The sequence below is a fragment of the Coffea arabica genome, chromosome 2e (genome assembly GCF_036785885.1).
Source record: "Coffea arabica cultivar ET-39 chromosome 2e, Coffea Arabica ET-39 HiFi, whole genome shotgun sequence".
NCBI classification, from domain to species: Eukaryota; Viridiplantae; Streptophyta; class Magnoliopsida; order Gentianales; family Rubiaceae; genus Coffea; species Coffea arabica.
Window position 1 is genome coordinate 70,506,250 of NC_092313.1, and position 24,884 is coordinate 70,531,133.

Consider the following 24,884-nt stretch of genomic DNA (forward strand, 5'->3'; position numbering starts at 1 on the left):
ACAAAGAAGAGTCACAAAACAGACCAGATTTGCTTGCTAGAGTATTTCATGCTAAGTTAAAGCAGCTTAAAGATGAACTTTTGAAAAAATGCATCTTTGGTGAAGTGGCAGCTTACACTTATGTCATTGAATACCAAAAACATGGACTGCCACATGCACATTTCTTGCTAATTTTAAAGTCAAAATTCAAGATGTATACCCCTGAAGAATATGATAAAATTGTCTGTGCTGAGATACCAAATAAAGAGAAAAATGAACATTTATATAATTTGGTCATTAAACATATGCTTCATGGACCATGTGGTTCACTTGATCCAACAAGTGTATGCATGAGAAAAAATGGAACTTGCAAGAATAATTTTCCTAAAAATTTCTGTGAGAAAACTATCCAAACTCTTAATGCATATCCTGAATATCGAAGGAGAGATGATGGAGTTCAAATTAAGATCAAATCAGCTCTTTTAGATAACAGATAGGTTGTATCATACAATCCATATCTTTTGGCTAAATTTGATTACCATCTTAATGTTGAAATATGCTCTACAATTAAGGCAGTCAAATACATTTACAAGTATATCTATAAAGGTCATGATAGAACAAACTTTTGTGTAGTAAATAATAAACTTGATTCAGAAATTGATGAAATTAAACAATATGTATCAGCTAGGTAGGTGTCTCCACCTGAGGCAGCATGGAGAATTTTTAGATTTTGTATGAGTGAAATAAAGTCAGCTATTATTCATTTACAATTACATTTGGAGAATTATCAGCCAATGAGTTTCAAAAAAACAGCTAATCTTCAAAATGTTGTCAATAACTATCATTTGAAAAAAACAATGCTCATTGAATTTTTTTTACATGAATAGGACAGATAAAGCAACTCAGGATCTAAACTGTACTTATGTAGAGTTTCTTGATCATTTTGTCTGGTTACCTAAGCAAAAATACTGGAAATTGAGAGAAAGAGGTGAATCAATAGGTCGAATAATGACTACTCATCCTTCTGAAGGAGAACGATACTACTTGAGATTACTCTTATCAAAGGTTCGATATCCAACTTCATTTGATGACTTAAGAACCTTTAATGGAGTTCAAGTAGAAACGTTCCAAGAAGCAGCATTAATTCGAGACCTGTTACAAAATGATAACAACCAAGAAATTTGTTTACAAGAAACTTCAGTGTTTCATATGCCCTATGAAATGAGGCAACTTTTTGCAACAGTTTTAGTTTATTCTTGCCCTAATGACCCAAAGGCATTGTGGCAAAATTTTGAATCTTCTATGTCAGAAGATTTTGCCAAATGTTCAGCAATGACATCTGCACAAGTGAAAAGAAATGTCCTGCAACAAATTGATGGATTTTTGCAATCCATGGGAAAAAGTATACATTCATATAATTTGATTCCCACTAGATTCTCTTATGAAAATATAGAGAATGAAACTCGAGAATTAAGACCAGAAAGAAACATTGTCATTTCAGAAACTGACTTGAATTCAATTAAGCTACTCAATGAAAAATAGAAAAAAGCATTCATAGTCATATCTGAGAGAATTTACTCAGATAGACCTGGTGTTTTTTTCATTGACGGTCCAGGTGATACTGGGAAAACATTTTTGTACAGAGCTTTGTTAGCTGATGTTAGAACTAAAGGCTATCTTGCACTTGCTACAGCTACATCAGGAATTGTAGCTTCCATTTTACCAGGTGGAAGGACTGCACATTCCAGATTTAAAATTTCAATAGATATCTTTGATGGTGCAACATGTCGAGTTAGTAAACAAACTTCTTTAGCTGCAATGATCAAAGAAGAAAAACTAATAATCTGGGATGAAGCACCAATGTCTAAAAAAGCAGCAATTGAAGCTTTAGATGATCTCTTAAGAGATTTAATGAATTCAAAAGAAGTATTTGGGGGAAAGGTAGTTGTGCTTGGTGGAGATTTTAGACAAACATTGCCAGTTGTTAGAAAGGGAACAAAAGCTGAAATGATAAATGCATGTTTGATAAATTCTCCATTATGGCACAAATTAGAAAAATTGCAATTAACAGAGAACATGAGAGCAAAATTAGATCCTTCATTCACGCAGTTTCTTTTAAAAATTGGAGATGGAACACAGGAAACAGATGAGAATGATATAGTAAAACTTCCATCTTCAATTATAGTTAACTATAATAATGAGACTGATGCAATTGAAAAACTAATCAATATTGTGTATCCTGAATTTAAAGATCCTTCAAAGAAACTGCATTGCTCACAAAATAGAGCAATTTTAACTACAAAGAATAACTTTGTAGATGAAATAAATGATCAATTGATCGAAAAATTTTCAGGAGATTTGACTGAGTACTTAAGTTATGATGAAACACTGAATGAAAATCATCAATCTAAATATATTGATCTCTTGAATACTCTTACGCCTAGCAATTTACCTCCACATAGATTACTGTTAAAACCCAATGCCCCAATAATTCTTTTAAAAAATCTTGATCCTACTGAAGGATTATGCAATGGAACAAGACTGATAATAAAGAGTTTGAGCAAGAATGTTATTTGTGCTAAAATTGCAGTCGGTGATTTTTGTGGCAAAGAAGTTTTTATACATAGAATTTCCATGCAGCCACCAAGTGATGAACAATATCCAGTTCCATATAAGAGAACACAATTTCCAATTCGTTTGTGCTTTGTGATGACAATAAATAAAGCACAAGGCCAAACTTTAGATTTTGTTAGTATTTATTTGAAAGAACCTGTGTTTTCACATGGCCAATTATATGTTACACTTTCAAGAGCCAAAACAGCTTCAGCTGTAAAAGTGCTTATCAGGCCAACTTATTTTGATGAATCATGCACTGATCATACTAAAAATATAGTATATAAAGAAGTTCTTGAAGCTTCCCAGATTACATTATCAGGTTTTAATATTCATGGCCTTTTTTGTTTAGAAATTTATTATTTTGTTTAATTGACTATCTAATTTCTCTACGAATATAGGTCATTATGCCTAGACATATATCTTCAGTGCTAGACATTCAGAAAGGAGCAGAAAAGTGGACTGTTCTAGCACAAGTTGTTCAGAGAGGCCACAATCAACTGACTCGTGAAGTTTCACCTAGGCGAATTATGCGTTTTCTGCTCACAGATACTGAGGTCAGCAAATACTTTCCTATTTCTCTGCTCATTAAATTCATATATGAGAACATTTCAGAATCTATATAAGAACATTTCATGATTTGTCTGTTCATTACATTTGCTTAAGAAAAAATTCTTAGTATTCATGTAAGTTTATACATACTATGACATCAGAACCATAGTTTCATTGCAAGTGAATAATCACCTAACTATTAAAGTATTCATTCCTATAATTTTAATTTCTGTGTGATAAATATGATGTTAGCCATCAACATGACAGTTATGGTTTTAACTCATAATATATATAAAACTAACTTTTCCAAATCCTAATTAGGGAACAAAAGTTTCTGTTGTCACCTATGAACAACACATCAAGGTCTTCAGTAAATTTCTGCAGCCTTATCAAAGATATTATGTTTCTAATGCAATTGTTGTTCCTGCTGACCCAACATACAGAATTGGGACCTATGAATGCTCGTGGATTTTGAACTACAAGACTTTGATTGAAAATTATGCTGAACCTGTGCCACCTATGTTGCCTTGCATATTTGAGCTGACAAACTTCTCTGATCTGCACAAATATGTTGATTCAGATAATCTTTGCAGTAATTTTTCTTACATTATTTTTTAATTTACTTGACAATCATTTGATATTTTATTGATTGTTTACATTCATATCAATACCTTTATTTCAGATATTAGAGGCTTTGTGATTCACGCATTACCAGTAAAACAAGCAGATCCAGATTGTACTTCTAGAGACATTATAATAGTGAATAAAGAGTAAATCAAACTTGAATACTACCTTTTTATTAAGTCATTTTAGATTAATGATAGCAGTTACAATTTTTTGTTATACCTGACAGGAAGAAACTCATGCTTATGACTCTCTGGAATGAATTTGAACATGATGAAGGGAGAAAAATAGCAGACATGATTAGCACTGCCCCTCTAATCATAGCTCTCCGTGTTAAAGTGACCACATTCAATAGTTAAATTTTCATTATGCATTATGATTTCTTTACTGTTTGTCTTCTAAGTACTTGATATGTTATATTACTAAAACATTTCATCATTTTTACAGCTTTGTCATTCACTACAAGGTATTCATCTGGAATTCTGATAAATTCTCCACTCCCAGATGACCTCTCTTTCAGGCAATGGTAAGTATAATTTTCTTTTTATTTTTTACCATAAATTATCAATGCATTTTACTGGTAAATTTTTTATTTGTGCTCTAAACATAATCATTCAGGTTTAGTTTGAACAAGGAAGAAATCAGAAATTTGCTTGATGCTAAGACATACAATGATGCAAACTGTTTACTTCCTCCTCCAAATGAAGAAGATATCAAGGCAATTAGCAATTTTCAAGCATCATTTTCAGTTGTAAGTGCCATTTGTTATTTTAAAATTTTGCTTAAATATAACTATTTTGTCTCTAATTTACATTCAAATACCATTCATGGTTGGTTGACTCAGCAAAAGACAGCTTGGGTGCAAGGAACTGTCAAACTTGCATATGGATTCACCAAATATTGTACTACTGCTTGTGTGAATTGTCACAAAATTGTGAATGCTGACATTGACTGGATCATCCATTGTCCTTCATGCAAACAACAAAGTGAAGTTGAACTCAGGTTAGACCATTAACTTATGCTTCTAAATTAAACATTATTCGAATTTGTTACCATATATTAATCTTAATTCTTTCACTCAATTAAAAGGCTCGCATTCCAATTATTATAACTGATGCTTCGACCTCAATACATTGCATTATATCTGGAGAAGATGCTGAAAAAATGATTGAGTTCACTCCACTGCAACTTAAGCAAGCACAAGAAGATGTAAGTAAAAATTTTCTGTCTTATATTCAACCATAAATACAAATATACATACAAAACAATCATTTTCTGGCTTCTGGGGCAGGGCTTTGGAATAGACACTGAACTTAATGATGCCTTGAAAAAGTACACAATGGTCTGTTTTCTGAAATCCTATGAGACTCCTTTCCAAAGTCAACTCCAGAGAAAGAATACTGTCATTAAGGCTTACACTGCAGCTGAACTATCGCATAGTCCACTTCCACTGGCACTTCTAGAAAACACTCAAGTTTCTTCTGCACTTGGCAGTTCATCAGCAAGGCATGCAGAAAAATCATCAAAGGATCAAATGTTCACACCAATCACAAAGTTGGTACTTGAAGAAATTGCTGGAGCCAGTTCTTACAAAGAAGACCAGGCATCTACAACCAGTGGAGCAAAAAGAAGCCTTGAGTTTCCAGAAGATTTACCAGCAGACACACTTGCTAAACATGCAACAAAGACTCCTGAACAAATTGCCAAAGAACTTGCAAAACCGTATAGTCCACCTAGCAATATCAAAGATAGTCCGGCAAAGAAAGCTAAAGCAAAGGAAGACTGATATGGCCTAATTCTGTACTTTTGTTAAATCTTTTGTTCATTGCCTTGGTGCTTGCCTTCATTGCTTAGACAATATCTTTTGAATTATATTATGATCCATTATTCTTTTAACTTAAAAAGTAATGGATCCTAATATAACTATTAATAATTTAACCATCAATGTTGTAATTCAATAGGCAATGAAGCTTATTTAAGCCTCCTAATATGTAACTGTGGCTAGCACTCAAGTATGTATTCTACTAAGACATGAATGATTGAATTCATGTAATGTATGGTTGTGAATTGCATATTATTTACCTCTTGAACCTATATATACATTATGATCTTTTAGCAAATTATCCTCATTGTTACAGATTTAGTTGGTCATATCAGTGGTTAGGCCGCTGCATAGCACGGCCAGACCCATGCTAGTATATATATACACACACACATCAAACGTAGCCTATTTAGTACTTACAGTACAAAGAGATCTCGATCACTGAAACATGGAGCAGGTGAACACATATTACCAGTATGAAAGTTTTCATCGAGTAGCATCTCCATTTTATCCTTTAGGTGAACCATGGTAGTATTATTTTAAGGGTTAATCACACTTTGTCCCCCTGAACTTAGGCCCCTCATAAATTCCAAATATATGCACTTTACCCTTTGTGATTAACTTTTTGACCGGTTAAAATAAAGTTATATTTTTCATGATCAAAATATCCCTAACATAGTAAATACCTATTTCTTTAATAGTTGCTAGATGTATTTAAACACAATTACACTTGCATGTATTTCGATCTTTTAGCACTAAAACGAATTAGATAATTCACAAAAAAAAAAAAGAAATCTAAGCAACTTAATGTAATTATCTCAATGTACATAGCAATACTTATTTTAAAGAAAATAAAATTAATTAGTGCATTTGGAATGGAAATTATTTGCTTATATTTTTTTATTGTAGAACTTTTTAATGTGCTTTATATGGGATAAAAAATGATTACAAATAAAAATGTATTGAAAAAATATTTAGAGAATTTTTATTTTTTAAAAAATATTGAATTGAAACAAAATACAAAGCAAGGTATGAATGTGGTATAAAATTATCAAATAGCATCTTATTAACTTGTGAAAATCTTCTGAAAGCTGCAAGATAAATGAAAATTATCAAAACCAATCTGTTTACAATTTGAAGGAAGAAAAATAAGCGATGGAAAACTTAAACAGATGTTTTAGGAATCTTTAAATTCTTTTTTTCTCCACAATATAATTTTTCAACTCTTTGGTATTATACCATCTTTTATTTTTTAAATCATGTGACTTTGTGTTTTTTCTAATAAGATGTTTTATATTCCAATTAAAAGCATAGCATTATTTTAGAACAATTATATAAGGGCATTAATGTCATTTTGTTAAAATTTAGGATGATTAATTCATCATTAATGTTTGATTAGGCAATAAAGTGGGTAAAGTGTTATGAAACAGCATATTATCAAGAAATTAGTAGATTACACCTATAAAATGGAAAATGGAAGCTCAAAAAAAATAAATGAAAAGTCCCATAATGTTGTGGAACTAATAACATAATATACTAGAGGTAAGGAATGAAAGAGTAATATTTCATAGGATACATATTTTAAAGGTTACAAATGAGGTTTATATACCCTCTATTTATAAATAAGTGATACAAGGTGAAAGGTACACGTAACAAAACTAATATAAATACATGAATTTAATACTTCAACTGCATGAATTGAACAGTTTCATATATGAACTAATAAACTATGAGAGCATACATAAATATATCAATTACCCTTGTTTGTGGGTAGGAGAATAAATATTCTAATGTATTTTTTTTAAGAAGTGAATGTAACATCCGCACTTATCATTTCATTAATTTTATAGCACAAAACTTGAATTACCTAACTGCATGAGAGTTGAGAAATCCTTTTAAATTATTTTGTAGTTACAACTTTCTGTTTTTGGTCAATCTTGAGAGTGAAATCTTTTGTAACTATTCAAAAGTTTCTTGCGTCCCATTTTCCACAGAAAGCCACTCGCCAATCACCACGTGCCAACCCAGTCAAGACTCTAGAAAATGTTTGGACAAAAACTGTCAGCAATCAAATTTCCACACTAAAAATTGGCCTTGTTCGGAACTTTGGATTGCATTTTTCCCACAAAAATCTTTCTTACATCTTTATTACATTTTTATATCACATATAATCACATCTTACAAAAAATGTTACATTAATTTTTTTTTCAAAATATTATTGTAATAGAAAGGAACTTTTATTAAAAGATTTCTCTAACTAGATATATATATATATATATATATATATACCTAAATTAAATATTAATTTAGTATGTAGTATATGTACATATCACATTTATTTATTATATGTATCTTTACATTTAAATACTTTCACAAATTTTAAATTTAACTTCTATTGAAAAATAAATACCAGAGGGCCCTCGCACCACCTCCTTTATTAAATTGCAGTAAACTAATATCAGCATCCAAATTATTCAAAAACCCTAGTCCTCGCACCACCTCCTCCTACCTTTCACAGCGCTCTCAGCCACAATCTCCCCAGCGCTTCATTTCGCCGCCGCTGCGCCGCCGTCATTTGCTCGCGTGTTATTCTTGCCGGAATCCGACGAAATGCCCTCTCCCATCACCCCGGCCCAAACCTCCGCCGCCAATTTCCATCTCTCCACCACCTCCAATCCCATCATCACTACATCCACCGGCATTCCCATTACAACGTCTATTATTACGATCATCGCATATTTCTGAAGATAAAATTACCCCTTTATTCCTTCAAAAAATATATATAATAATTCCAGAAAGTCTGCCGGTTTTTTGCTTATTTTATCAGTCAATTTGTGGGATTTCTCTACCTTGTTGAGATGTCAACTGTTTACCAACAATTGCCAGCCTTAAAGAGCCTGAGGGACTCATCTCCATTCAATTTGCCTCGTCCCATTATCTATAAAAGGTTTAATAATCTAATCAGAGTCCTTGTCTTATTTATCTTTTCTAATTTCCGCTCATTATAAAAATTTCAACAAAGCTACAATCTTTTTTATAATGTACTCGTTTTATCACTGGCCTAATACATGTTTATATTTAATTTCTTTTGCGTATAGAACTTTATCTATCATCTCATTAAAGTGAGTGTCTGCAGAATTATATAGGATACGGGTGTTTTGAGAAAAGCGGAAAATGTTACCTACTGATGGCATAACATAATCACTTAAAACAACTTTTGATGATTTGTTTCATGACCTTGTGGTCTCTTTATATATCAAGACTTATAAAATATGTTCCTGAAAGATGTCCCATGACTAAACTTGTGATAAGATGTGTTGTGATTTGCGTTAGTATGTAAAAGGAGTGGCTTACAGGTTTCACTTTGATCCTGCACAAGTGATTGTCAAGAAAATGGAATGAATCTTTGATTGCAGAACATGGCTTCACGCATTTGATGGTCAAAATTTTATCCTATGTGCAATGATGCTTGTTTGTGGGTGTACCTTCCAGCCTGTTTCTTTGGGGGTTTCTGTCGTCAGTTGTAGGAAGCATTGGAAATGATAGAGGGCAGAAATTACTTCTATGGAACTGATTAACAAGACATGAGAAATCATTGTTCCCTTTCCCATAGCTAACGTAGGTAATGGTGAATAAATATGATCCCGCTTGTATGACAAACATATTAGGGCAACTGGGCAAGTAGGTTAACCATAGTTTAGTTCTGTATGTGTTTGCCGTTCTTTATGTGTTCTTGGGAGTTATTAACCTGTTTCAATGAAGATGAAGTTGTGGAGAATAGCTATGACTTTTTCCTACTGCTTAGCATGATAAGTAATTGCAGAAGTCCATCTTCTTGCAGCCAGGATTTTTATTCTACCTAATACCTACTACTGTTTCTGTCAAGCAGGAGGAATGCAAGGTGGAGGTCTCCTGAAGCAGCTGTTATTTCTAGTTTTCATCTCCCAATGCGCAGTTTTGAAGTTAAGAATAGGTTTGAATTATGACTTAATCTCTATTCTCTTTATTTTCATCAAGTGTCTTGAATTTAGGATTTGGGTAACAGTTGAATCGGTACTGAGCATTTTACATTCTGGAACGAGTTTTTTTTTTCAAAGATATTTATGTCTTGCATCTCTTTCTTCTGAACTATCAATTTATTGTGCTAGAAGGGGAGATGAAGGTGGTATTACAGGGATGATTGACTAGAAATAAACTTAAGACTGGTCCAGGGTATTTTGATATATTATATGGCGTAAGTTTAGATTGAAATAGCATATTTGCTTGAATGAACGAATTTTATTTGGAATCACTCCCACTCCCTAATCTGGTGATTTCAAAAATGTTCTTTCTCAGAGATGCTTATGATTCAAAAGGGCAGTAGTAGAAAAGTTTGTCTGCTAGTTTTTAAAAATTTTCTATGCGCAGATTGTCACAAAGCATTATTACATTATCAGTGTAGTAATAAAAATATGAAAGCTTGCATGCAAACGTTTTAGTCAGGCTGCTTAGCTGCTAATGGCGTTGATGCTGGTAACCAACAAAGTATAAGGAATTAATGTTTGCGCGACACATGCATTGGTTTCATCTACTTATATTAATCCAGGTTTTAGGCATGCATGTCTATGTGCTTTATACATGGAGCATGAGGTACCAAATCAAAGTTGTCTGTGATTGCTGTAGTATGTAGGAAGTTAACAAAAAGATTAAGTCAAATTGTAGAGAATGCTTGTAGCTAGTCTACATATTTGGGATTGCTTGCTGACTTTATTGAAGTAAAAAAGCTCTGTATAGACTGAGTAACTAATGAAGTTGTCCTTTTGGAGAGGGGGAGGGAGGAAGAGAGAGAGAGAAAGGTGGGGGTTCCAGCGCTGCTAATGATGTATCACTTTGTATTGTATGTGTGCCAGGACTTTTGCTGAGGATATTAAGTCTCTGAGACTTATTACAGCCATTAAAACACCATATCTACCAGATGGCAGGTTTGACCTCGAGGCTTATGACTCCTTAGTGAACATGCAAATTGAAAATGGAGTTGAGGGTGTGATTGTTGGTGGGACCACTGGCGAAGGTCAATTAATGAGCTGGGATGAACATATTATGCTTATTGGTCACACAGTTAACTGCTTTGGTGGGTCAATCAAAGTCATAGGAAACACTGGGAGCAACTCTACAAGGGAAGCCATCCATGCCACAGAACAAGGTTTTGCTGTTGGCATGCATGCAGCTCTTCACATTAATCCTTACTATGGTAAAACTTCCATAGAGGGCATGATATCTCACTTTGATAGTGTGCTTCCTATGGGCCCTACAATCATATACAATGTGCCATCCCGTACTGGCCAAGATATTCCACCATCGGTGATTTTTGCTGCTGCAGAGAGCCCTAACCTGGCAGGTGTCAAAGAATGTGTTGGAAATGATAGGGTTGAACACTATACAAGTAAGGGGATTGTCGTCTGGAGTGGCAATGATGATCAGTGCCATGATTCTAGGTGGGATCATGATGCCACAGGTGTGATTTCTGTTACCAGCAACCTGGTTCCTGGTCTAATGAGAGAACTCATGTTTGCTGGGAAGAACCCGGCTCTAAATTCAAAGCTTATGCCTCTCATTGAATGGCTTTTTAAGGAACCAAACCCCATTGGTTTGAACACTGCTCTTGCTCAGCTTGGTGTTGTGAGACCAGTTTTTCGCTTGCCATATCTCCCTCTTCCTTTGTCAGAAAGGCTGGAGTTCGTGAATATGGTGAAAGAGATTGGACGGCAACATTTTGTGGGGGAGAGAGATGTTCAGGCTTTAGATGATGACGACTTCATTTTGGTGGGGCGATATTAGCTGGTAGTATCAAGATTTGGATTTTGGTTTTGCTCTTCGTTTGTGCCTGTACGTTGTTCCTCTATGTATTTCCTGCTAGATTTTAATGGCAAGTTTGGAATTTTCTTTCCTTTTTTTGGGTTTTGGTATAAATTAATTGCCAGCATTGCACTCGAAAATGTGTCCAAAAGCTGAAGGCAGAACTATGTACAAGAGAACCATTTCCTTCAATAACCACCAAATTACCTTGCCATTTTTGTAATTCACTATTTTTTTTCTTGTGATACAATCATACAAACTAATGAAAAGGGAACGGAAGAAAAAGTTAAAACTTGAGTAAACAAAAGTAGTTTCCATTATATCCAACACTAAGCAACATTAGAAAGTATAAACCTTTAATTCTCGCTGTTAGAGACTTGAGAGATATCAACCAATTCTTGAAATTTTAATCATATTCCAAAAATGACTAGATTTGGATTTTTAAAGGACGAAAAACTATAGGAAATAAAAGAACAAGAGAAACTATCTGGCTCATGAGAGACAGAAATATGCAGCATAGTGCACAAAGTAAACAGGAGGTAGCTATCCCGTCTCTTCACATGTCTGGGTTAGCTTCCTCCGGAATCACAGTCAAAGTAACAGTTTTATCCTTTGCTCTTTTCACAACCACCTTCAAAGGCTTTCCAACTTTGTCTCCCATTATTTCAATGATCTGCAAAAGAAGCAACAAACAGCCATGATCAAATACTAAAGACCACATAAAAAGATCTCAAGTCGAAGTTCCTTAGTTCGAATTTTTTAAAATCTTTTGCATGCATTGCAATGAGTTTGCGCAACCTATAAATATGTCTAGTATTTTAAAGATATTAGAGAGAAACCCTCAAAAAAAAAAAAAAGATATTAGAGAGAATACATCAATGCAATTTAAGAATCAGATTTTCTAATGAAGGCTATCAACCAAAAGTATGTAAATAGGACTTCAAATCTCCAAGATGGATAGCCTTAACAAGTAGGTCTTGCATGTAAGAACAAAAATCAATGCTATTCCACATTGGCAAGGACCTTGTTACCTCCTTAATCATTGTAACACTCTTTCCATCAAATTCCACTACAATATCACCTGGAAGAAATCCAGCACGATCAGCAGGTGATCCCGGAGTTACCTGGTTTTAATAAACATAAACTCTCATGAGACTTAGAAAGACAGAAACACGGAGTTCGTAGTCTTTTCATTGTATGCTGCTGAGAATGTTTGGCATTTGTGTAAAATTGTGGCATATTGATAAATACTGGTAAGCAACATGATCCTTCACCACTCATAACTCATGTGCAAACCCAGAAGGACATATATGTGGCCAAAAGGTAAGCTGTCTTTTTTTGTGCTAAGAAAAGGAGTACGGGAGGAGATAAAAAAGAATCTTGAAACAGCTTTTCAGAACCCAAAAAGAGGTTAGCATTCCCCTAGCATTTCAGCACGATAGCAATCCATTGATGCCGTCAATCATCAAAAACAGAGAACTCTATTGTATTCTTAAGAAACCTCAGAAGTATGCATCAAATTCTGCAGTATATATGTACAAGCACAAGTCTATGCAATCACACAAATATACACAGAGGTAAGTCTATCTATTACTAGATCTAGCATATGAATACAAAGGACTTTGCATGACATTATAGTTGCAAATTAACACATTCAATCCCCTTGTCCTAAAAAGCTAAAAAAAAAAATCCCAAACAAAATGAAAATAAATTTCAAAAAAACACCATTAAAGAAGCATACCATTGGTACAAGAATACCCGTTGTGACATTTGGTAATGCAGCATCTTTTTCCTTAAGTTGAGCAACAATCATCTCATTGAGATCAATCATTTTTAAACCCAGCCAAGGTCGTACAACCCTCCTATATAATTAAAAAAAAAACAGTGTCATGTACCTGTAAAGAAAGATCTCTGATACAAAACAAAGGCATCCACCTAAGTTTAACAAATTTATAAGAAGGGTTAGCATTGGTCACATACTAAGCTAATTGATCTGTTCAGTATGGCAGTCCTATGAACATTCAACAATCACACATATTAAAACTGTGCAGAAAATGAAATCAGGAGAGACAGAGGGTGCCAGCATCAAAACCTGTGTTTTTAGCTAAGCAGGCAATATGATGTTTGTACAATCTGTTCAACAAAATCAGTAAAACATTTAAGATCCGAAAAGTATTCTTTTCTCAAATAGCTGTCACATCCACCTCCTCTGAAAAAAAAAATGGTTGTATCCCACCTCTTTGCTGCCTCCAAAATATCCACATTTTTGCTGCCATCATTCACTTTCCCCAAAATATCTGCCAAAGCTACTCCACACAGATCCTTTGTACCCAGATTGCCGACGCTCCCCCCCCCCCCCAAAAAAACCCAAAAAAAATCCGCCAATATTATTACCTTTTTCCATCTTTTAGACTAGCAATTCATGCCTTCTTCTAAGAACTTCCTTATAATACTGATCCCAACCATCACCAATACTTTTATTCTCAAAGTCCCCAGTTTTATCATTGTCATTACAACAAGAAGCCTCCTTGCTACTATTCTGAACCTTCTCATTACACTTAATTCAAATCCCTTGCTCAGATGTCTCTATTTCCAAAATCCAATTTGCATCAAAGAACTTCCACCACCCATGGATTATCAACACCACTACTGCTGTCATACTTGACCTTCTTAATTACTTCTACTGCGCACCTATAAACCTCCTCGCAATTTTTTCACACCTCATCATTCCCATTGTTCCTAATTTATTGTAAAATTGCTCCATCAGAAAACCTACACTTATGGTTACGCTTTATTCACCACAATAAACCCAAAATCCTCATTTTCCCCTGGATAACAAGCACTACAAGGACCCAACACTTCTCAATTTCATCCGCATTACCATCAGAAATTCCCTCACCATCTTTACGCGTTTCACTATTCCCAACACTTTCTCAAATTTTACCATGCTACCACATTAAGGACCATTTTATCTTCATCAAGCCCTATCCCTTCATCAATCTCTTTATATCCAAATAGACAAGTGGGCCACATTATGTTTGTTCAGATATCTCTCATTGTGTCCTTAATTGTGTGTGTAACAAATGATAGAAAAACAAATAACTTTGAATAAATTGAAACAACAAGAGGATACACAATTTAGCACATGAAAGTTTCAGTTTCATGCAACTCTTAAATACCCTTTTGTCTTGAAGTGCTCTATTATTTTGCAGACAGCGTCGACTGGAACAGCAAAGCTTAATCCATGAGCTCCTGATACTTTCATGATATTAACACCAACTACTTCTCCATTGACATTTACAAGAGGTCCACCAGAATTGCCCTGCACAATCAGGAAAACAAATTCGCATAATTTAGGTTAATAACATCGTGGAGTTCAAAATAAACAACCACACCAAATTCCAACATGGTAGAAACTAGAATTAAACTCAAAATTTTTCACTTGAAATTGTTCCATTGTTATATTGATCGAGTCAACAGTGAGGTTAAAATTCCAAACCAAGAACCTTGCCTGGAGGGACAAATGCTAAACCCAGCCACTTAAATTGCCAGTAAAACCTGAAGCAAGATACTTAACATTATCTTTCTTTCATCTCAAAACTTCAGAGAAATGTTTAGGCGCATCTGACATTGCAAAGCCTCAGGAATTCGAAGATTATGAGAACTCCATAACATAGGTAAGAAGTACCATCCAAATCCCTTTGTTGCAACAACAAAGATGCTATCTGGAAAAACTCCAACTAGATGGAGATTATGTGTTCACAGAATAAAATCGGGAAAATTAGCAGCTTAAGACAACGCTATTATATGTGACTTTGATCAAGTAAGGTACGTATTCAACCATGTGCCTGTTTTCAAAAATCGAATAATGGAAGAGATATAACTACATCATTTACTTCATTGATTGCACAATCAGTCTGTAAGTACTCTCTTCGCATTCCTCCAAGACCCAAATCACTGCTTTTACGATCAACACAACTATATGGAAGAGGTAGCAAGAAAATAAAAAACCATGCAGTCACTAAACAACAATACCAAGATGATCTGCTATCACCATGATGAGAACAACACACAGGTGATAAGTATGTGTATAAGCGTGCACAGCAACCGGTATGCATAAGTGTGATGCTGTGAAGACAAACTATACCCTTGAAAAGTATTAGTCGTTTGAGTTACACCTAGTACAATAGCAGTTTGTCAGAAGCAGGCTACTTACTAGTCAATACCTTACAATACCAGCTGTAACAGTATTTTGGAGAGTGAGAGGACAACCCAAGGCAACTACCCAATCACCTGGCCTAAGCTTACTTGAAGAACCCAGTTTTGCTGTTGGCAAAGGTGTTTTAGACTTGATCTTGACAATTGCTATATCAGATTGTAGATCAGCATTCACCACTGTACCCTCATATGTCCGACCATCTTGCAAAGTCACATCAACCTGCATCATCAAGTTTTTTACTCAAAATTGCATACAGAACAATTCATTACTTGTTTAATGCTGTTGACTCTGAATACCTGACAAGGTTTCTCTCAAACTCACAATCTTGTTTTGAGGTAAATAAAACTATTTCTCATATCCAAGTCAATTAGAATTCCACTCTATAAACAACTAAATTGCTTCATTCAATCATAAGACTTTTAAGACTCCATCATTGAAATTGTGAAAATCTCAACAAAATTTCTTGAATTAGTCTCCTTAACAGATGAAGCCATTGGGCAACTTAATGGCATCATTCTATTGCTAATTCTCATTTTCCGCCAAAACAATGTGCTGCAGATAATATGACCACCACTAAAATTACAAAATCCCTCAACCATGCAATTTAAAGGTAGTAAAATGAAAATGGCATGATAGGAGCTTGTGCATTCTTAATAAAATCCGCCTTCAAGTGTATTACAGCATAATGTAAGCCACATAGGGAATGAATGGCACACTGGTTTAAGATTCTACTATTGCATTGAAGAGCTATCTTTATCATATATTGAATCTAGAGTCGATCCATGAGACTATAACTACAGAGAAGAAAGTTCTGTAACAAATAATACAAGTAATTTCCACTTAGTAAGAAATCAAAGGACTAGATCAATTCACAAACCTTCCCTTTTGACAAAGAGCGCAGCCCTTGAAAATCAACAACCACATGCGCACAGGTTAAGATGGTGCCATCAGCATCTATTATGGTTCCAGATCCTATACTCTTTCCAACTGCTATCCCATGGAAACCTATGTAAATAGAACCTCAAGGATTACATAGAGAAATACTATGTGACAATAATTTTCAATTCTGTGGCATTACCCTGAAGAACTGATAAATTGACAACAGCAGGCCCAATCTTAGCAGCCGCATTAGCTATGGTATCTTGTCCCAAACAATTACAAGAATGCTTCGGAACATCCCCAACATCCCCAGTAGCTTCTTTCTTTATATCCGATGATTGATTAAAACCTTTCTCACCATCCCCAGTTCCCTTCCAAAATTCCTTCTTCACATCCCATGATGGGTCCGCGCCAGTTCTAGACAAACATAATGGAAGAATTCCTACGATCATGTTGTATAATCAGATAACAGTACAAATCAATACAGAACGAGGTTTTTTCCAAAAGAAAGAATGAAAGGAAGCAGGAGCTTAAAAGTTTGAGTATGAGTTGTAATTAGAAATCACACTTACGATGCTGGACATTCTGATCCGACGAAACAAAAGCTGGATTAGGAGTTTGTTCTTGCAAATTCCTCCACTGCCAACTCAATGACTCATGTACAGGAACCGATATGGATACTGATGCCCCTGCGATCATTAGCCAATCATAATGACCATGTTAGCTTAGACATTAGCTAACTACTGTCATCTTCTTCCTTCTTCCAGAAATGCACTATATAGAAACAGAATCATTTGTCTTGTAAATCATTCAGGAGGAAACAAACTACAGTACGCCAATTTTTGCAGCATTGAATCAAAAACCCAACTCAAAAAGTTAAAATTCCCAGATAAATTTTGGCATCAGGGCAATCTGGTCTGAAAAGGGACTCTGATTTTGGCAGCTAATTGTATTGTTGGTCCAGAAAATACCTAAAAATATAATCTTTTTCCCTCCTTTGACGAATGCAATTACAGCAATCATTTTCCAAGTTTTCAAACATTGATCAAAAACCCGACTCGAAAACTATTAAGTATATTGCAAAACAAATTCTACTTACTCGAATCCGTTCCATCTTTCAAGAAGAATAATCCAGACCCAACTGAGCCTAATGCCAGTATCCGCAGGAGAGACCTTCTATTTCTATCAGAAAAGGGAACTTTTCTCTGCAAAATGTACAAAATAAAAATAAGAACAGAATTGTCTATTCAAATACATCCCAAGAATTATCAAAGAATAGTTAGAAAAATTAATCAAAGTTAATAAGAATACCAGAAGATATCTCATTACTGTAGCTGTAGTTGGCTTGATAAAGCTCTGAATTTGAAGAAGAAAACCCCCGGCATAAAACCCAGCGCTGATTGGACTTTTCTTGTTATACTTTAAAAAAAAAAAAAAAAACGTACATGGTTTATTTGAAGAACATATGAACGTGGGCTTTTCGTTTTGTTTGGAGCCCAAGACAGATGGAGAATAGACCAAGCTAGCCAACTAAGTTAGCCCATATGTTAGTTTTTTAGGCCCAGGTCGTTGTCATTAATGAACCTTCCACTGTAGCCCGCTGCCTGCAATATCATTCCTTCCGTTTTTTTTTTCTCCTTGAAATAGTTACTAAAGAAGTAGTACAATTTTCAGGTCATTCATATTCAAGTGACTTTTGAATTCTTATCCAAAGTCAAATATTTCATAATCATGATCTCATACACGAATAATGTTAGAGCTTATTATTATTATTATTATTTTGTTTAGCTTTTCACTAAAACTTTCAAATCACATTTGTTATACTTATTCTTCTCTCAACAATTTTGGATAGACTCACAAAAATAAGAATCCAATTTTCAATTACACAATTATATTTTTTTTTTATAAAACGACAACTACTAACTTAATTTACTCTTATTTCTACTCCAACCTACACTAAGAAAAAATGCTCAATAAAAGATGAAAAAACTAAAAAAAAAAACCTAAATCACCATCAGAATAAACGCATCTAATTTCAAAAAAAAATTAAAATTAGATTTAATCATACAAAAAAAAAAAATCAGTTAAACGCATCTAGTTTTTGGACTAATTCATAACGTATAACTTCCTGAATGGCCATGGCCAAAGCCCTAATTAGAGCAAGAAATTTGAGTATTCATCTCTATATAATATTTACTTCTAAGATGTTTAATCCATAGTTCAAGAATCCAACTTTTATAGTAACTCAAAAAACACTTCTTTATAATCTATCACAACCTCAAATAACCAAAGATGAGACTTTATGAAATGCCAATTTGAACAGTATGATCTACATTCGATAAAACACAACAGAAAGGCCTAACTACATGGATAAGTGTTTCTAATCTTCCCCCAAAACACTCCCCCCATTGACCTCTTAATCATTCGCCTCTCTCTCTCCTACACAGTTTTTTTTCTTTCTTTTTTTACTTTTTCTGTGATGCAAAAACAAACAATAATCCTCCAGTTTTCTGGTTGAAGACAAGCCTAGTTAGCGATCAGTTGCTAATCTCTATCTTTTGATACAGAAAGAGAGGAAACCAGAAGTACAGGTACATGAACTGGTAATACAGAAAGAGAGGAAACCAGAAGTACATGAACTGGTAATATGACTTGACTTGTGTTGCAACAAGTCTGAACAAAAAGAACCACAATAATAAGTACAATGATCCCCCCCGGTCCACTTTCATTTCATTTTCAGTCCCAAAAACAAAAACAGAACCTTTCTCCACTTACTAAACAAAACTACCTAAAATAGCTAAAAACCCATATTCCTTTTTTTTTTTTTTGCTATTTATTCTACTGCTCAGAACCCAAATCTAAGCTTTCTTTGGAGACTTGGACTGCTTAGTCGCCGCCTTCTCCTCCGAAGCAGCGGTCTTCTTCGGCAACAGAACCGGATTTATATTCGGCAAAACTCCACCGCTCGCAATCGTCACCCCTTGCAGCAATTTCCCCAATTCTTCGTCGTTCCTCACCGCCAACAGCACGTGCCTAGGGTTTATCCTGTTCTTCTTGTTATCCCTAGCCGCATTCCCAGCCAATTCCAACACCTAAAGATCAACAAATCCGAAACAAAATTAATAAAAGATTTAAAAAAAACCACGAAAGAGAGAATATTCATATTGATAGCATTTACCTCAGCGGCGAGGTACTCGAGAACGGCGGCCATGTAGATGGGAGCGCCGATACCGGTGCGCTGAGCATAACGACCTTTTTTCAGAAATCGGGCGATGCGACCCACTGGAAACTGGAGCCCTGCTTTGACGGATTTTGTAACCGCCTTCTTCCTCTCGCCACCCTTTCTTCCACCGGCGCCCTTGGTTGGCTTTGTTGCGTCCATTTCTTCTTCAGGAAATTTTTTTTTTCAAATGGAAATTTTCTAGCGATTTTTTTTTTTTTTTGAATTTTGATGTGAGACGGGAGCGGGGAACGGGGGACAGGGGGAATATATAGGCCGTGGTTTGGATTGGGATGGGAGTGCCACGCTGGCGATCCGGGTGAATTATTAGTTTGGACCATCGGATTGGGTCCTGGGGAGTTTAATCGGATGGTGGAGAAATGACAGGTCGGCGATCTGATGCTTTGTAAAGCGACCAATGGAATTGCATCGAACCATATGTGGGGCCTCCCCGACAGTGGGAATGAGTCGGGGAGGGAGATTTTGTTAAGCGATAATTAGTTTAATTTTAATCGAGGCGGGAAGTTGAAAATTGAAATAAACTAACTTTTTCTTAAAAAGTTCAAAATTTCGGTACTATGCTAGCCCAAAGTGCGAACTTTTTATCCACACCAAGTTATTAATTACTTACTATAAGTTTTGTAGGATAAATCTTTTATAGTACAAGTTATTGATTACTTATACATCGTCACGTTTAAATGCATGTTACATATACAAATTTTGACATTTACTTCCATCGAATATGGTAATAAATGCAATAATTAGCAACTTCTTTTTTGTCCTCCCTTCTCCGTTATTTCACTTGCTTTCGTTTGTGTTATAAAGTTTTTCACGTATAAAGATAAATTATGATGAGTTGTTTTCAGAAGATGGAGGATGCAAAATTTTAATCCGTCTTTTTCCCCTTTTTCACGTGTTTTTAGCTTGTTTTGTGTAATAGACAATTTTTAGAAAAATGTATTTGTGCTATGAGTTTCAAATCAGTTATAAGTGGAATATTTAGTCGATTCATTTTTGCTTTTTGCATTTGCTTATTCTAGTCCATAATATTCCATGTCTTCGTTTTTGATTGAAATTGTTTTCCAAGAAATATCATGTAGTGTTACCATTAAACAAGAAAAAGTAAAAGTAGCATGGACATAAAACGATGGTAGTACAACAGTATGGCATTGGAAGTCAAACCAAATTGCAAAAAGAATGAAGAGATTGCTATTTTCTTTAATTTTTTTAATATTATATTTTCAAAAAAAACATTTATCACTTCCCATTAAGAAAATGAGGAAAACATTTTCCATTAAGAAAACTCTTACACCAAACTAAATGTTTCCAAGATTTTCAAAATAACATATTTGCAAAATTAATTAATTGTTTCAGAAAATATACTCATGGAATGCAATCTTTTAGCATTTTTTAAAAAATTGTCACTTAGTCCATGTGCTTTTTAAAAAAAAAAAGTCGCTTATTTTACGTACACAATGAAAATATGTTTTTGAAACAAACATGCATTATTTTGCATTATTGTTCTAAAAAATCAATGCAATATTTGCTAGTCAAACTGAAGCTTTAGCGTGCCTTATTTCAATTAATGGCGCACAACATTTTGGGACATTTTTAAACAACCTCTATTATGGTTATAATTGATTGCTTAGTCCGACACCTTTCTATATGTAAATGATGACAATTCGGAAGTTCGGTGTTAAAATTTTGTGTCATCTTTTGATTCTCTAATATTACTCTCATAAGAATAAAGATTTATGAAAGATAGAACTTGTTTAAGTTTAGTACTAATTTCTAATAGGGAAAATCGTCCAAAACGTCCCTCACATTTTGTAAAATAACTTTTTTCGTCCCTCACTTTTAAAAGTATAATTTTATATCCCTTACATATTCACATCGGTCAAATTTAGTCCCTAATTAGATTTTCGATCATTTTTTGGCCGGAATCCATCATGTGCAAGGCACGTGATCATTTTTTAAGGGTAAATTTGTCAAATTATATTTTACATAATCTGATATATAGTCCTCCACATTTTATAAAATAAATTTTTTCGTTCCTCACATTTTATAAAATGATTTTTTCATCCCTCACATTTCACAAAATGAATTTCTCCATCCCTCACATTTCAAAAAATGAATTTTTCATTTCTCACTAATTATGTGTGTGAATACATTTTTTTAAAACACATGTATATGTCTATTTGATTTTACTTAATAATAATAGCATAAACACATGTATGTAATTGGGCTCAACTTGTGGGCTATCTTCTCTTTTTGTATGATTATGACTAATATTTACTAATAGAACCTTATTTTGCATATTCTTATTGTATTTTGACCGAAAATAGCTTTGTTGGCCAACTTGACAATGAATGCAAGATTTTTTACTAGCTAATACCGGATGAAATCAAATGATCACGTATAATATATGGTATTCGTATTGTTTTTCAAGTGAAATCAAATAGACACATACATATATTTATGCTATTTGTATTATTAAGCAAAATCAAATAGACATATACATGTGTTTAAACAAAATGTATTCACACACTTTTTTTTTTTAGGGTTTCCCTCACACACATAATTAGTAAGGGATGGAAATATTCATTTTTTGAAATGTGAGGGATGGAGAAATTCATTTTGTGAAATATGAGGGATGAAAAAATCATTTTATAAAATGTGAGGGACGAAAAAATTTGTTTTATAAAATGTGGAGGACTATAGATTAGATTATGTAAAATATAATTTGACAAATTTACCCTTAAAAAATGATCACGTGCCTTGCACATGATGGATTCCGGCCAAAAAATGATCGGAAATCTAGTTAGGGACTAAATTTGACCGATGTGAATATGTAAGAGATATAAAATTACACTTTTAAAAGTGAGGGACGAAAAAAGTCATTTTACAAAATGTGAGGGACGTTTTGGACGATTTTCCCTTTCTAATAACTGTCATTTCCAATCACTTTTTTTTATGTGCCAAATAAATCATAAACTTTAATTACTTCCATTAGTTTTAATAAAAAAAACTTAATTTCCAAGGAATGCTTTATTCACTAGTTAATAGTACTATTATTTGCTGGATATCAGCAGGGCGCCACCATTGGTAAAACTCGTAATACTACTAGATACCCTTAATGCAACATCTTTCTTAATTTCCTTAATTCTGTAATAGTTGTATTAATGCAGACAAGTAGGCAGCAAGCTTGTCAAACTGAACTATTCTAATCAAAGCTGTCTTCCCAATGCATGAGGCCGAGATCGTTTTGTGTGATATTGATACCTCTGTGATTCTTGGCCGGAGGATGAGCTGGTTTGGCATTATATGTATAGCAAGGATGGAAAATTCTCTGTGAAGTCGGCATATTGAATGATAATTAATGGACCTTTTGAAGAATTGGGATGGTAAGGTTGAATCACCTTCACAAAAAAGGATGATAAGAAATTCTGGGGAGGAATTTGGAAGCTCATGCTGTTTTCAATTTGTCTGGTGTAAGTCAGAATACCCCTTACGTCAGAAAAAAAAAATTTGCTGCCCCCTAAGGTCAAATGTTTTCTATGGATCAGAGGTTGTGCTGGAATGCATTGCGCAAATTTAAGTAGAAGAGCCACTGGTTTCAACTCTACTTGCATGTCCTTGGTGTGGAGATAGTCAAGAAAAATGATAGACATATTTCCCTTGATTGCAGATTTGCTATAGAGATTTGGGATCTAGTTGGTATTAGCTTGGATATTAGAGCTATTAATGCTTCGTGTTCTAAAGAACTAATGCAGATAATTTTGCAAACCGATCAAGAAATGGAGAGAGAGAGAGCTTATTGTGACCATGATGTGGATGATATGGTACGCAACTCAAGAAATAGCATATTATTTGAAGGGCTAAACCGTATATGGAGTTTGTTAAAGCTTAGGAAGAAAGCAAGTTTCAAACCCTATCCTACATACCAATTATCTGATCCAAAAAAAAAAAAGTACCCTACGTATGGGGTTTTTTTTTGGTGCATTTTATTTTCTTTTTATTCCAACTGATTGTGGGTTTTAAGAACTAGATTGCTCCTTATATATATTATTTTGTTCGTAGCTAGGTAATTCAAAGCCATATGAAAATCCAAAAACCCCTCTTGCAAAGTTCTTAAGAGATGACAATTAGGATTCATAAAAGACTCTTAGATCTCTATTCACCATGATCATGAGGAACTCCTGGTGTACATGTCTTCTACTGTGACTTAAGATTAAGGGGGTAAAGTGATAATAACCCTTAACAAAACTGTAAATGTGTGTATCACTTGAATATGTAAATTTATGGATATGTAATTTTACTCTTGATTGACAGCGAAAAATATTAGCCATGTGAAACATTGATAATTAATTGACTCAATTCTAAGAGATCTAACTTAATATCAAACACAACTGGTTAATACCACGCATAATAGGTCCAATGGGCTAAGTTAGGAAAAGGGTAAAATACAGTAAATCTTGTGTTTTTAGGGAAAGACAGGTGATCATCTTATTGTTTTGAAATATTCATAAGACTCTCTCTTGCTTTTAACTAATTTGGAAAATCGATGGAATTTGTTCAAATTGATAGAAACATCTTAAATTTTTTATACTACCTCCGTTTGGATTGGCCTATTTTTCAAAAAGTAGTTTTTCAAATATAATGTTATAGTAATGCATAAAAAAAAATAACTCCAAAAACATATCATTCATACAATATATCAAAAACAACTTACAAATATATACAAAAAATTTAAAAAAATTCTACAACATTTTTCACCTATCACTACCACCTACCACCGCCACCACCTCCTCCCCTTGCCCCTCACCCCTTGGCCAGCTCCTCCCCCCTCGATCTGGTTAGATCGAGGCCTCCGACTACGACCAAAAGCTGTGATCTTGTCACAGCCAGATGGTGACCAAAAGGTCGCAACTTTCCAGTCGCAATTTGGGCGCAACTAGATCCATAAAGGGGAGGGGAGGGCCACTACAAGAAAAACTGCTTATAGAGGCGCATCAAAATGTCACAAGTCACGCTTTATTGAGGCACTTAATATATTAAGGCACATACTTAGTGTGCCATGTAAAACCTATGTCACAAAAGCTTTTTAAGGCACAATTAAGTGCCACGACACAGGAAACAAT

At 34.3% G+C, this 24,884-nt stretch overlaps 4 protein-coding genes across 4 annotated transcripts; 2 read left to right on the forward strand and 2 right to left on the reverse strand.

Annotated features, from left to right (window-relative positions):
- The first annotated feature begins 987 nt into the window (after positions 1 to 987).
- Positions 988 to 3,918, forward strand: LOC113729418 (uncharacterized). The gene is made up of 5 exons (XM_027253718.2): positions 988 to 1,381; positions 1,595 to 2,914; positions 3,022 to 3,149; positions 3,529 to 3,736; positions 3,827 to 3,918. Exons 1-5 carry the CDS (start codon positions 988 to 990, stop codon positions 3,916 to 3,918), a joined length of 2,142 nt encoding a protein of 713 aa, XP_027109519.2.
- Positions 3,919 to 8,031: 4,113 nt separating this feature from the next.
- Positions 8,032 to 11,517, forward strand: LOC113732857 (4-hydroxy-tetrahydrodipicolinate synthase, chloroplastic-like). The gene is made up of 3 exons (XM_027258861.2): positions 8,032 to 8,537; positions 9,480 to 9,563; positions 10,480 to 11,517. The coding sequence occupies exons 1-3, from the start codon at positions 8,449 to 8,451 to the stop codon at positions 11,405 to 11,407; spliced, it is 1,101 nt and encodes a 366-aa protein (XP_027114662.1). The 5' UTR covers positions 8,032 to 8,448; the 3' UTR covers positions 11,408 to 11,517.
- Positions 11,518 to 11,808: 291 nt separating this feature from the next.
- On the reverse strand, positions 11,809 to 17,957 carry LOC113732856 (putative protease Do-like 14). Its single transcript, XM_027258860.2, has 11 exons — positions 17,835 to 17,957; positions 17,623 to 17,728; positions 17,096 to 17,212; positions 16,723 to 16,965; positions 16,522 to 16,649; positions 15,652 to 15,863; positions 15,322 to 15,403; positions 14,605 to 14,747; positions 13,167 to 13,287; positions 12,457 to 12,549; positions 11,809 to 12,098 (listed from the first exon to the last, which is right to left on the reverse strand). Exons 1-11 carry the CDS (start codon positions 17,847 to 17,849, stop codon positions 11,982 to 11,984), a joined length of 1,377 nt encoding a protein of 458 aa, XP_027114661.1. The 5' UTR covers positions 17,850 to 17,957; the 3' UTR covers positions 11,809 to 11,981.
- A 1,197-nt stretch (positions 17,958 to 19,154) lies between these two features.
- On the reverse strand, positions 19,155 to 19,978 carry LOC113732858 (histone H2A.1). The gene is made up of 2 exons (XM_027258862.2): positions 19,702 to 19,978; positions 19,155 to 19,615 (listed from the first exon to the last, which is right to left on the reverse strand). Exons 1-2 carry the CDS (start codon positions 19,903 to 19,905, stop codon positions 19,382 to 19,384), a joined length of 438 nt encoding a protein of 145 aa, XP_027114663.1. The 5' UTR covers positions 19,906 to 19,978; the 3' UTR covers positions 19,155 to 19,381.
- Between the last annotated feature and the right edge of the window lie 4,906 nt (positions 19,979 to 24,884).